The following is a 14,152-nucleotide window of genomic DNA, read 5'->3' on the forward strand; positions in this document are numbered from 1 at the left end:
GCAACATTGGCTCCTGAATTTTTACATTATTAATATCCTCAACGCAAGGAAAGACATGTCTGATTATTAGACGCTCGGCACCAGGGCCAAGGTTTTCCAATTACTCCCATTGTGTCAGTCTACTCAACTGCAAAAATGCAGTTCTTTCACCCTAAAAGCGATCCTCGCTTCAGTACAGCTAAAAGGTCAATTGACACATTTTGCAGTGATAAAAAGTAATGCCCTAAGTTATAACATATGTTAGTTCTTATTGGGAAATAACTGCCAGCAAGTACCTTTGCCTGTTTAAATGAAACTATCAGTGCAATGTAACGCAAATTAAACTAGCATGTGATAAACCAAGGCAAGATTTATAGCTATAAATCTATGATACTTGGGTCTATTTTTACTGTGGTGTTCAGTTAAAGAACCAAGTCGTCAACAACCCGCCATCCGACTTTATTAAAGTTCTCCGGCAGACTTAGGAGCAAAGTGTATTTTCTACTTCCCTGCTTGATAGGCATAACGATTCAGCTCTGTAAAAAATGCCGGTTGAGAGCAAACCACACATTAGCCATTTAGCTAGCACCAGCGCTGACAGGTGTAGTGAAGTCATGTGTTTTTGCAGGGGGAGATTTACACAGGCTTCCTCGCTTAGCCCAGTTCCACTTTCCCAGCCATGTTTATGACTTCACCTCCTGCGGTGGGCCTCGGGCAAGGGGAAAACAAGACCGCCTCACAACAGTCAAAGCCTTTTAGACTCAACAAGCTAACTGCTGGAACTTTCCTAGGCAAAGGGTTCTCTCTTGTACTCACAGTTAAGCCTCTGTTTGAAGAGTGCAGGGCTCTTAGAAAATGAAAAAAATAAACAGATTGTTAATGTGTGCAGGAAAAAAGTATTTTAATGGAAAAGGGTGAGTATCTTAACGGTAGCATTTTGAATAACGCGCTTTCTTTGACTTCCTGTAACATTGAGATAGAAAGAAGGTATTACGCAATGAAATTAATAAAAGACATAGGAAAATAAGTAGATTACTACTTTTACATTTCAGTTTGAGTCAAGCTATCCGGCAACTGCATTGCATTAACTGGAAATCGCACAGGCAAGCCCTTCTACTTAACACAGTTTCCTCAACAACGCACACGCACACACACGCATGTACGGGCGCACACACGCTCACACACACGGCACAGACCCCTGGAGACAATTACCATGTCTGCTTTCAAACCTCGACTTCAAAGAACTCCAGGGAATCTAAGCATTAAAACTTCTTATTTTCCCCCACAATCTCCTTTTTATCGGTGCCACAAATCCAGCTCTCCTTAGCGCAGGTGCTGTCAGCAAAATGGCTCCAATTTTAAGTCAGGTAACAAACCAGTTCACAGCGGGCATTTGATTTCATAATATGGAAATGGAGAAGGACTGGGGAGTTTATGAACATGTCTGTCTCTTAAGGTGAATATTTGCTTTGATTTTTTGACGCGAGGGTAGAGCCCTCCCATCTGTGTTCACTCAGCCTCTGTGGGAAACGACTGTCTCTTCTTTCCCCCCTCTCTGGAGGCTGGCGGTGAGAACACTTTCAGGAAGAAGCACAGAAGGAAGGCTGTCCCTTGATTCTTATCAAAGACAAGTTTTAGGTTTCCCTAAGCTCACGGGTTAGTACTAGGGCTTACGACAGATAAGGTGATCCTATTGATATGTTCCCAGGGAAAACATTGTGAAGCGCTAGCTAGATGGTGTTGAATAAGAGGTTCTTAAAGTGTGCATTTCCACTTACGCTATTAATTTTTTAGATTTATTTCAAAGTAAGCTAACATGTTCTTTTGGCTAGGCGCAAGGAAAAGAGATTCCATGAAGGCTCATTTAAGTCTGACTTGAATTTTCCCTGGTTGTTTGGGAGGCTGAAATGAAACACTTATACTGTAGAAGAAGTGGGCACCAATCTGCAAATTCCATATCAATATGGGTTATATTTTACATGTATAAAAGCCAATAAAATCAATAAAAAGTCTTTGTATTAAAGTAATGTAATTCTATAGGCCAGTGAAATCCCTTGTGTATATCCTTGCTGCACATGCTTGATTGTGATCATCAATACAATGTTGCAACTAGCTTAGATGATGTTCTCTCTCTCTAGCATAATGTACATGTCCTGAATATAACTAAATCTAGGTGATACATTAAAAATATGTGCTTAAATATTAAGCGCCTTTCGTATTGCCCCACTTTCTTCTCAAGTGCTGAATAGCTGCTAAGTAGGTCTATTTGAACTGTAGATCAGAGGAGAGGATGAGTCAGTTGCTTTTGGGCAATTCCAGTGTTATGGCAGTGGCATCTGGACTCAAAATGACTGACAAAATTGCTCAGAGAAACAACTCTTAATTTAACTGAAAAAAATGCATATTTCCACGGCATGACTAAGGATGCACAAAACATCAGCGACCATATTCATGTTAATGTTTTCTTTTGGACTGGCATCAGTACAACGTTCAAAATTAAGCTGTAATGTAGGCAGATAATTATTTCTCTAATTTGAACATCAGGCACACGCAACTAGTAGTTTTAGCACAGACATCTGGAGCTGCAACATTATTCAAATGTTGAGTCGTATTCTTACTAGATTGACAAGAAATTCGAAAGGAAAGAGAGTGGTGTTGCATGTAAATCAATACTATGGTTCACACTCTGTGCCTGCCATAGCAAATGCATTTGATGGCATATTTGCCCAGTGGAACATGGAAAAAGAGAATGTGCACACTGTGCTTCAAAACAAATGCACAAAATATGGGAAAGGCACTGGAAGAAATATCTAGGGCTTGCAGGCGATGGGAGTACTAAACCATCGCAGCATATACTGTATGATTCTATCATTTCTGATTCGTAGAACATGACAAAATCTTTCCAGCCAAGTAAACAGCATATGTAGTTCATGAGGGGGATATGAGTTACCTTTGGTATTTGTTATATTGTAAATATTTGTTAATAAAATATATTAACATTTATTAATGTATCTGTAAGCAATAGCAAATGTTACTCAGCATTATTTTTTGAAGCGGTTAAATATACCTGAATATGAGATTTTCTTACATGCTGAAACAAATGCTTCATGCTGTTTGGGTGTCTGTCTCCCTTGCAGCAAATCACTTTTCCATAGGAATTATGATATTATTTACCACCCTCATACAGCTAAGCCATACATTGCAGCATGTCAGTCAGTTTCCAATTAGCCGTGATTCCATCTTGCTTTGAAAATGGAGCGGCGTGGAGCTAGGCAACATCATTGTTGCTTGCTGCATAATGTGACTGATTATGCGACTAAAGCAAAGCAAAACAATCCTAGGTTAGGCTTGAGAGCTTTATTATGCCATTCAAAGCAGCCGCATGATAAGCTTATTTGAATTATGCTCTTAGGTATCAGTGAGCATACTGAGAGCCACTATTTAATAATCCTGCCATTCTAAGAAATTGGAAAGTGTCTCTGCGGCTACTGGGAGAAAAATAGATAATTTCTGTGCTTTCAGCTTGCCACTTTTCAGCTCCGAGAGATAAAGAGTTGTGCATGAAGACAAAGCTGCTTCAGCAAGACATCCCAACACAAAGGAACAGCATATCATATACTATACGATGTACATTCTGCTTGATCGGAAGCGGGTACATGGTGCATAAGGGGCAGACTACGAGCTCTCCGCCTTCCTCAGCACACGTCAGTGGAGGCTCATTGAAAACGTGATCACACTCCTCCTGCCAGTCAAACAGTTGATGAGACAGCAGCTTATACATGGCCACCATCTCCGACATGATTCCCTGTGTTGTGGAATTAAAATGTTTACCGAACAAGACTGGCACAGCTCACGGTATATAAGATGGGCAAGAGCATTCTGCATGAAGCTGTGAAGTCTCTCCAAGCCACTGTTTTATTTGGCAAAGATATAATATAAGGTCCGCTATTCTGTCACAGACACTAAACCAAAGGCAAGAGAAATGTCATATCTCTCTGCTGCTTTTTCTGACCAATCGGATTGGACGCTACCTCAGATATGGCAATTCGGAGAGTGGCATGGATCCTGTACGGTTTGCCCGGTTTGTTGTTGATTTCCGAGTTAGGCAGCTCGAGCTGGCTCATTTTAAAAGGCACCAACAATTACTGCAAACACACACTTGATGCCCACGACAACAGCTGGCAGCACCTAGCCAGTGTGTTGGCAAAGCGACTAGCTGACAGCCTCTTATCAGATCCCATTAATGTATTGACAAGACAGATGAATGGAGAGACTTACCAGCCTCATGAATTTCCCATCTGGTTTAGCTTTCTTTTTTTCCGCCATGTTACTGCTGCCTACATTTACAGAAAAGCTTCTATCTAAATACAATAAGTGCAACAAGGGCCAATTTATACAGTGGAATTTTACAGAGTTGTTAAAATCATTCATTTCTCATTTATTCACAAGCAATCATTTACTTATTCAGTCATTTTCCTGTTGTATATTATAGTGATAAATTGCTGGCATTTATGAAAAAGTGGTTATTCAAATTTGTGCCTGCTGGGCCATTGAGCATATACTAGGGACAAGTAGAACTCTTCACTGACCTGACTGGGCAAGTGGAAAAAAATGAACCCTGCTGTTATGTAGACCAGTTGTGAAGTGTGTTTCAGACAAATAAGCATCAACTATATTTGACCAGAGAAGCTGTGGTATTAGCACGAATACTGTAGCAGCAAAAAAAAAAATCATTACGTTTGCCACACACAAAGAGAGGAAGATTAATGTAGGTGCAAAAGCAGGGACAGCCTCCCTCTCCTCCTCCTCCTTCTCCTCCTCCTCTTTCTCCTCACTTTCCTCCCCCTGATGTCGCGAGCAGGAAGTTGCTGAGCAGACATGTCAGCCAGCCGAGCACAATTGAGTTTGTAATCTCTGACCCTGCAGTGGCAGAGAGTCTCTCTCTTTCTGTCTCTCTGGCTCGCTCTCTAGGACAGATACTTGTGGTAGCGCTGCTGCTGGGTTGAGGCTTGACTGGGTGGAAACCTCTACTCCCACTCAAATGAACACACACAGGCATGCGTGAACACATACAATGATAGCACAGACATGCCCCGTGACGGCTGGCAAAAACAGTTAAAAGTCGGCTAGAAGCAATACTGAGGTCTTTATCCTTTGGTGGGAACAGGCATAAAGAAAAATTTTCAGATTGAGAATTCCTCCCATTCCTGCCAGCGTCATGGCAGGGCTAGATGGTTGCCCACTGATTTTGTGCAAAGTACTTACTGACTACGCCACACAACCTTCATTCATTTCCTCATTCCCAAACAGGAAACTGGCACAGACACTGGGCTCATGGGGAGCCATTTTGGGGCATCAACAACAAACACCAGATGTGGAGACCTGAGATGAATGGCAAACATATTGATTCTTTGCTTCATTAAAGCTTATTATGGTGGGGTTTAGAGTTTGCCTGTGGCAAGGCGCTGATAGATCACAACATTTAAATCGACAGAGGCCTTGTTTTTTCTTCTTTGTGCAGACCTCGTTTAACACAGACAGGCCTATTATTTCACAGAGAGCAGTAACTGAGCACCAGAAGACTGTTCCAGACCAGTTAGGGTTGCAACCTAAAAGTGGTTTGCAGAACCGTATTGACAGAATTGCAAACATGCCTATTAAAAAACAGCAGTTAAATATACTTTCACTACAAAAGTAAGGACTTTTAAAGCTTGGCGTGTAAAGATTCCAATACAATGGCATGATTCGGTTTGATTTGTTTGATCGTAACTATCCTACCTACAGTGTGTATATATTTAGTAATATCTGAAAGATATAAAGCTTGTGTTCCATATGAGACGACTCAACACAGTGTGGCCCTGCCCTTATTTCCACACCTATATTCTGGGTAATACGTATCATATGGAAAATCAAGAAGTCCCACCCGTGGGGTGCTAATAGGACTATAACATTTCAACATCTGGCATTTTTGGGGGCTTGAAGTCGCTAACTCTCCATTTCCTCTTTCAAGATGTAAGTGCCACAAAAATCATTCTCTAGCCTCAATGATTTGACCAAGGGCTACATGTTTTTTTTTGTTGTATGTATGCCATTGACATTATTCCCATTGCGGCCATTTTTAATGCTCAGGGTGGGTTAGCGTTAGCTGTATTTACTGCATGTCACTGAGTCCTTACTGTGAAGTTAGTGATAAATGTCAGGTTAATGGCCGTAACACGAGTAAATTAGCTGCTTGTAAATTGAAACATGACCTAGCTTTATACTAGTAAAATGAAAATGAATTAATGAAAATGACAAACTAGACAATACATTGCAGTATAAGGCAGAATTGTAATACTAATAAGTGCAAAATATCACTAAAAATATCATTGTATTGTGGCCCAAATAATGGGAGCTCTTTGGTGATTCCTGCCCAAATCTCAAATATGCTCAAAATTGCGAACACACAAACTAGAATAAAGAAATTGTCATTAAGACTAAAAGCCAAACAGGTTTTCAAATCATTGAAAATAAAACAATTTCTTCTTCAAGACAAACTGTCTCATTTTCAACGTGCCAACAGGAAAACGGGCATCAGAGAACTTACAAATGACAGGTTTAATATCTTGTCATTTACATTCTGTCACAACTTAGCAACATTAGTCATATCAATAGTATGGGTGTCCTGTAGGCTTTCCTGTAAGTACTAAAGGAACTAAGTACCAGAGGAATGACTATGGTGAATGTGTCAATATGGGAGTTACATTTAGCAATGTTTTGATTTTTTGCAGTTTAGAATGACAAAATGGCAAAATACCCAACATACTTCTTCAGAATACATCAGAAGTTGAAAGTGTTTGATTCAAAAGAGCAATAATGCACTGAATAACTTGCAAACAGAAATTAAGTATTTGAACCAGTTTGGCATTTACTCTAGCACTTCATGTAGCTTGGTATTCAGTTACCCCTCTTTGATTCTGCCTAATTTTCATCAACATTGCTGCTCTGTGGTCCTTCAACACCATCAAAGGAGCCTGTCTGAAATGACTCCCATGTTGCCTTTATCATTGATCTAAGTTCCTGTGATCAGCATACACAGGAACAAGTGCCAATAAGTGTGCAGCAGAACAAAATAGAGGAGCAGCAGACATAATAAAAAGGCACTTAACTGTCAGTTTTCTCCAACAACAGAAACTGTGCAACATTTAATGAAGTGGTCTGAGGACAGCAGTGAAATTCTAAACAGTGTAGCAGGCCGTTTCAGTCTGGCAGATGGTCCTATGTATTTTTCATGCTGTTGAAAACCTGTGACTGAGGTTTGGTTGGTTGTCATCCAGTGCCTGGGGACCCAAGGCTGAATGCATTCTACACACCACTGCAGAATCACATGCTGTCTGACCTCTCTGCCATGGCAAACTGCCCAGCAAGGAAAAGGGAGGAAGGGGAGGAATGTGAGTGAGAGAGAGTGTGTGTATGTGTGTGAGTGAGGTTTGTGTATGCTGAGAGGGAGGAAGGAGAGAGACAGAGAGAGAGAAAGCAAGACAGAGAGAGCAAGCAAGAGAGAAAGCACGAAAGAAAGGTGACAGTGTTCATATGGGGTGACTGTTCAAAGTCAGTCTAACTCGATAGCACACACTTGCATGTAAGTGTGCACGCCCGCTCCCCGAGCGAAATTGAATTCTCCATGACCACATCCACCTTCACAGTCCTGACAGGGAAAACAATATCTACTGTTAGGGAGAAAGAGAAAAGTATGAGGATGGAATGATGGAGGGGGAGGGGAGCAGGAAGAGAAGGGAGCAGCCACTGCTGAGGATTCACATAATGTTACAGAGGGAGAGGGGGAAGAAAAAATAGCCTTGCCTGACTTCCTTTCCTTTGGAATGTGTCCAATATATCCTGTGAGTCTGTGTGTGTGTGTGTGTGTGGCATGCTGGCAGGAAGGCTTTTCAGCATATAAATATCACATTACCACACAAGGAAACGCAGGCATCAGTCCGAGCCTCCAGCCGGCCTAACGAGGACGGGAGCACCACTGTGGAGGTCAGAGAGAGCTTGCACAAAAGGAATGCCAGAGAAACCAGCATTTCTTTTAACAGATAAGTGGTTAGGCTTACAGCTATGTGATGTGGTATAAGCCTATGGTCTGAGTTCTCTGACATGTGATGGTACGCATATAACATCTACTGGGCTGTAGCCTATTTATATGGCATGGGAATGGGTTAATACACGGTTGTAGAGAGGCTTAAAGTAGCCCATTTATATGGTATGGGAATGGGTTAATATGCAGTTGTAGAGAGGCTTAAAGCTACAATGAAGAACAAATCAACATTTGAAAAAATTATTTACCTATGAACACTGATCGAATAACATTGAAGATAGCAGAAAAGATAGATACAGAGAAACATAGCCTATTTATTTTAATGGGAATATGTCTCTCCATTCAATGCAATTTAGCTTCACTCAACTGACTCAGCAACTTGTTATTTTACGGAGCATATCCAATCCAAACTGGACAAAGGTGGTGTTAACAGGGCAGTGTCTTAGATCTATGTAAATCTTACGACATTATTAATTATCATGGGGCTTCTTTCAAATGTGTTATTTATTATTATTTTTGTAAAGGTGCAGTTACTGTTAATGGATAGAATCCAACTAAACAAATAGGAAGGAAAGCACACAGATCTAAGCTCTCCTTAACTGGTCCACTAGTGTTCCTCAGGGATCAATTCTGGGGCCACTACTCTTTTATATGTTAATGACCAGCCCATTGTAAACGCTGAAGCAGGCACCCAGATGTATGCAGATGATAGTGGTATATAGGTGAATGCCATAACAAGGCAGCAGATGGCACAAAACCTTAGAGACAGACAAAAAACCCAACTAGCACTTTAGCATCTCACCCTGAATGTAAACAAGACTGCGTGCAAACACTTTTCAATATCTAAAAAAAAGAGGCATATCAGCTTGATATCCTAGTTGAGGGAGATACATTTCAAATGTTGTCATTTAAAAGTCACTGATTCTAAAAATATCATCAAAATTGTTAAATACAATCTTGGGAATTTGGTGAATTTTATTTTTATTAGGAACCAAGTGTTAAAAATTATAACCACACTGTTACTATTATATCCTTGAAAAGTGCTTATTCTCGTGTAGCCTAAACAAATATTAAAAATGAAGACGGTGGTTCAGTTAACTCAAGTGCACACCGTAAACCATCCAACTAAAGCCGAGTCTCAAATATTTGCCTATCTGTTATAAGTGCCAAGGAACGTGTTATATTTCAGAAAATAACTGTCAGCCTCCAATAGACTCCTGGTAAAAAAACACAAAATGCTTATCACCTAAGCACTGGGTTTCACAAGCTGTATTACTGTTCAAAAACCTCCATGAATGTTGTAACTTGCGAATTCCACTATTGTGTCAAGGTTTCCTCATAAAGAGAAATCATAGGGACCCTTGATAAGATACTGAATACAGAGACCACACACACACACACACACACACACATACACACCAAAAAAACTGCACACTCTGCCTTCTGCTTGCCCCCATGACCATTCAATATGAATCAATATAGCACTCGGCTCCATTAAAGAGAAACAGTCGCTGGCTCTTTTCTCGGCATACGTCTATCTAAGAGATTAGACGGTTGGGTTTGCATTCACCAAGACATGCACTGCTGTAGCTGGTGATATGGTCTTTGAAATAGAGTGAAAAATCAGGCCCTTATTAAGAGTGTGGATTGATCCAATCAATTTCATCTCCATGGGGGAGTAAGTTGATGGTACAATTGCGGCACAGTATGGGGGCTTGATGTGCTTGTGCTTCTGCTGTGAATCAGTTTGAAGATTGAGAATGTGCACATGCATGGGTAGATATATTTTGTACTGAAAACATAATGTTGTTTAATCCTGATCTCAACAATTTTATGAGCAGTTGTAAAATATTTCAGAGTTAAGTATCATTTCTATGTGTGAAGTAAACCATCTGCAGCATATCCCCCGTCCACAAACCCCGCTTAGTTTGGCTCCAGCTCTCTGCTCATCCTTTTTAATTATCTCGCTCCCTCTTTTCCAACAAATATATCCCATTTTCTCAATCTGTAACATTCCTCTGTCTCCCCCCCCCCCCCCCCCCTGCTCTCTCCGGTAGCCAGGTCTCTTGTGTACATCTCCACCCATTGCTGAGTGAGCAGCAGGGAGGTGGGGGTGAAGAGGCAGAGCACAGATCATAATGGCTGGCCAATTATCAGTAGCAGGGGGGCTGGGGAGTTGGGAGGAGTGAGAGATTATGGGGAGAATGGATCAATACACCAGTCAGTTTCTAATGAGGGGAAGGATTGGTCCAAGTCAAGCAGATGGAAATCCTGCTCTGCCTGAGGTGGTCTTTCTGCACTGTCTGTCAGCGGGGTATCAGGTCTTCGGTGTTGTCGTGTACAACAGCGCCCCAAGAGCGGCGTGACTATTACTGCGCCGGACTGATGATATTCAAGTATTTATTTTCCTCTTTCATATCGTTTCTCTCGTGCTCTCTTGTTCTCCCAACATTCCACTTTCTCTAAATAATTCATCCATCACTAGGGGCAGATTTATTAGAAGAGCCTGAAGAATAATGGCTGTCTGTCCTTCACCAACCCCCCTTTAACCACCCACAGCTGCCAGCACAGGACAGTAAATCCTCCGCCTCACCCACTCGCCCAGCCCAGCAGCTCCACTGTGCGCGACTACGCACTAGCACGACATGCTAACTCCCACTTACATGAAAGGGAAGCTTAAACTGCTAAAGGCTAAACAGGCAGGATTCTACCGCTTACTCCAGAATGGCTGGCAGAACGAGCGCTAGCCAAGTGTTCGGCACCACGACCGAGCCCGTGGTCGTCTCGCTCTTCCACTGGCTGCTTCTCTATTTTCTACATCTGCCTCTCTTTCTTTCTTTCGTTCCTTTTCTTTTCTTTTTTTTCCTGAGGGGCCTTGTGTGGGGTGGGGGTGTTATTTATGGCTGCTCTGTGCAAGTGGACACACACACACACACCCTTTCACAGGATGAAAGGGCAGTCACACTGCCTGCAAACATGATTTTACAGCCCTGGGTGGAATGAGTGGCTGAGGAGAGAATGAGGACAGAGTACAAAGGGGAAAGCCCTCAGATTTACAGGTCCCAACAGTAAGTATGCAAAAACATGTAGGAGCACACGTACTAAAGGCGATTTTTCTAGACCCAAACACACCGCTCTTGAGAAAGAAGACAATTTCCCTCATGCAGGAAAGCACATGTATTAACAATTAAACACGCACACACTCACATACACCCACAGCAACATAATAAGAGACCACTGCATTTCCCTCCCTCAGATTGTAAATCAGCATAAAAGAAGCATGTGCAGTTTCCATGACTGTGATCTGTGTCAATATCTCATTAAAGATAGGGTGTGAGTGGGAGTGTGTATGGGGGCTTGTGGCATTGTAGGTTAAGGGCATGCTTGTGCCATGTGTTGCATGTTACCCCCCTCGCCCCTTATACAGTTTCACTGTAGACTATCCCATAAAAGTGTGTGTGTGCGCACATATGTGACGAAGGTGATGGTGGAGTAAGGGATGCAGATGTTTGTGCTGCTTGTCACGACTTCATTGGGAAAATGATACAAATAGTGTGATAAATTGAGGTGTGTATATGTTCCATCGTTACTCAAGAGCATGATTTCACTGTGACTAATACATCAAAAAGGAGGAGGAAAAAAACTCTAACTGAGCAATTTGTAACACAACTCATTCCTACCATATCACAATTGGCATACCTACAGCATAGCAGACATGTTCATATTTGACAGGAAGACTATCTTTAGCTTGACATCAATTCGTAATGAACATGTACTGCATAGGGCCGAGGCAAACAGACCTCAAAGAGAGAAGTCCTTCCCAAAGCCAGAGGCAAGACAGCTAAGATGAACAAGGCAATGTCATTAAGAGGAAAATCATGGGACGTGTTCCACTGACAGTGAATGGACGACTGACTTTGTACACACAGAACGACTTAATAGGGATATGGGTACATTTTCCATTTTATACCTAGTAACAACGCAATTCACTTGAGCAAATTTGTCTGTAAAAGCCCAAGCAAACATACTTTGAATCCAAAAAGTCAGTATTCAGTATACTGCCAGTGGTGCAGATCAGTGCTTTGTCACATCACATATGAGCTGTGTTTTTCGGGTTTCCAGTTTTGGGAGAGCCTGTTCCCGCATATTAATTAAACTGTCAAAATCATAGGAATAAAGCGCTGGTTAAGGGTGGATTTTACTTTAAGCAATCATGGAAGACAGACGACTCGAAGGCATGGAAAGCAGCAGTACACTCTGTTGTTATATTACTAATCAGCAGGAGGTCTTTCTATCCAAGTACGGCTCTGAGACTAAATGATTTCTTGTTTCTATGTATTTACATTGCATAAATACAATAGCTTGATACACATAACAGTATTATGTGTATGTATATCGTTGTTTTGGTGAGAGGTAACTGGTATAACGAGAGATACATTTTGCTGTAGCTAGTTATGGAGGATACTGCCTCTAGTGTCAAATGAGCTGACAGAGTCGCTGGTGAAATGGTGCAGTACGGCCTCTGCTGGTAAGAGATAGCATTGCAGTTTTATATAAGACCTCACACACACATATAACACTAAATGCATGGGCAACAGTCATACATAATACCATCGTTTTCAAGGAATAGATCAGGGTGGGTGTAGGAAATTATAAAAGGTCATCTTAATAACACAACATTTTGACCAGTGATCCACCAAATATTTTAACCTCTTCTAAGCACCCATAAATCATGAATTCAATTCACTCTAATTCAAACCCACATTGCGTGTCACCGTCTGACGAACAATACTATGAGACAACTTAGATTCCATCAACTTTACCAGACTCATTTGTTTGGCCCATACTGCGTGTTCTTGGATGAAATGAGCTTCCAAATGCCTAGAAAAAGTCAATGTACTGACCTAAGAGGTCTGTGTGTCCATTTGTGTGTCAAAGTTTCACAAAAACTGTCACAAAAACTGAAATTTCATTGCTACTTCAATACCATTACTAGAGAATAAATTAAATATTTAATTTTAGAAACGTTCGATACTTTCACCAAATGTGTTCTGAAAGTTGAAATTCCACTGTAGCATCAGATGGCACGTGGATTGGAAAAGTTAAAAGGAGGAGGAGGATTTGTAGCAGTCAGCGCACAATTAAATGAGGTCAAACAGCTGAAAACATGGCAGCAGAATTTAACAGTCATGTTTAATGCCGCATCTTGAATTGAATCCCAGTCCACCTAAACTGGTTCATAAAATTGTGACCAGTCCCCAAAAGTGGAACCATTTGGTTTACAGAGCCAATAAAGACAGACACTCAAACGACATATTATAATCTCTGCAAAGCTGTCCAGGACAAGTTCGGTGAAACAAGTAACTTAGTAAAGCATCTCAGTGATTTTTATATGACATCACTGCACACTTTTCTTCAAGTTCTTAATAAAGTATATTTATTTTGTGATTTGATCTCATTGCAGAGTTGAATAACTATAACGTATTTCAAGTTATTGATGTTTATGTTTAAGTTGTGGTGCTTTTGGATACAGCAAAACACAGTGGTTGCTCTGTGTCTTTGCTTGATGTTTTTTTCTTATTTGCCGTGGTAACATATCTGTACCTGTATCCGGTTGACGTCTGCCGATAGTGTGACAACAGATTGAAGAGAGACTAGCTGAGGAGGTTTGCAAATATGTTCAACTGTACGACACCTCATCCCCAAATTATAAAGATTACCAGATGTCACTGAATTCATGGTGACAAATATCCCAAAACATGATTCAGAGAATGTAAACACTACTACTTCAGTCGTTATTACTTCTGTGCAAACAAAACACACCGCAGCCATCCTACATTTTGGTGGTCTATGCGCAGAATCACCAACGCAGGACTATAAATGCTCGCACCGCCGTAGACACCTACGGCGTAGCAACGGCAACACTTCAACCATAAATCAGCCTTAACTCCTTTAGCTACATGTTTCACTCACCTGTTCCCTGAACTGCTCCTGAGACAGGCAGTCAGTCATGTTGACGCAGCCCAGCAGGCAGCCAGTGGGGTAATCTTTAGGAAACCTGGGCTCTGCAAAGATGACAAGAGCAGTCAGTGA

General features: G+C 41.3%; 1 protein-coding gene across 1 annotated transcript in view; it reads right to left on the reverse strand.

The window, feature by feature from the left end:
- trip4 (thyroid hormone receptor interactor 4) overlaps positions 1-14,152 on the reverse strand; it is a 63,361-nt gene that overhangs the window by 44,867 nt on the left and 4,342 nt on the right. Inside the window, exon 11 of the mRNA XM_071922475.2 lies at positions 14,033-14,124. Coding sequence (XP_071778576.1) covers positions 14,033-14,124 — 92 coding nt within the window. The remainder of the gene's footprint in view (positions 1-14,032; positions 14,125-14,152) is intronic.

The sequence above is a fragment of the Centroberyx gerrardi genome, chromosome 1 (genome assembly GCF_048128805.1).
Source record: "Centroberyx gerrardi isolate f3 chromosome 1, fCenGer3.hap1.cur.20231027, whole genome shotgun sequence".
In the NCBI taxonomy this organism is placed as follows: Eukaryota; Metazoa; Chordata; class Actinopteri; order Beryciformes; family Berycidae; genus Centroberyx; species Centroberyx gerrardi.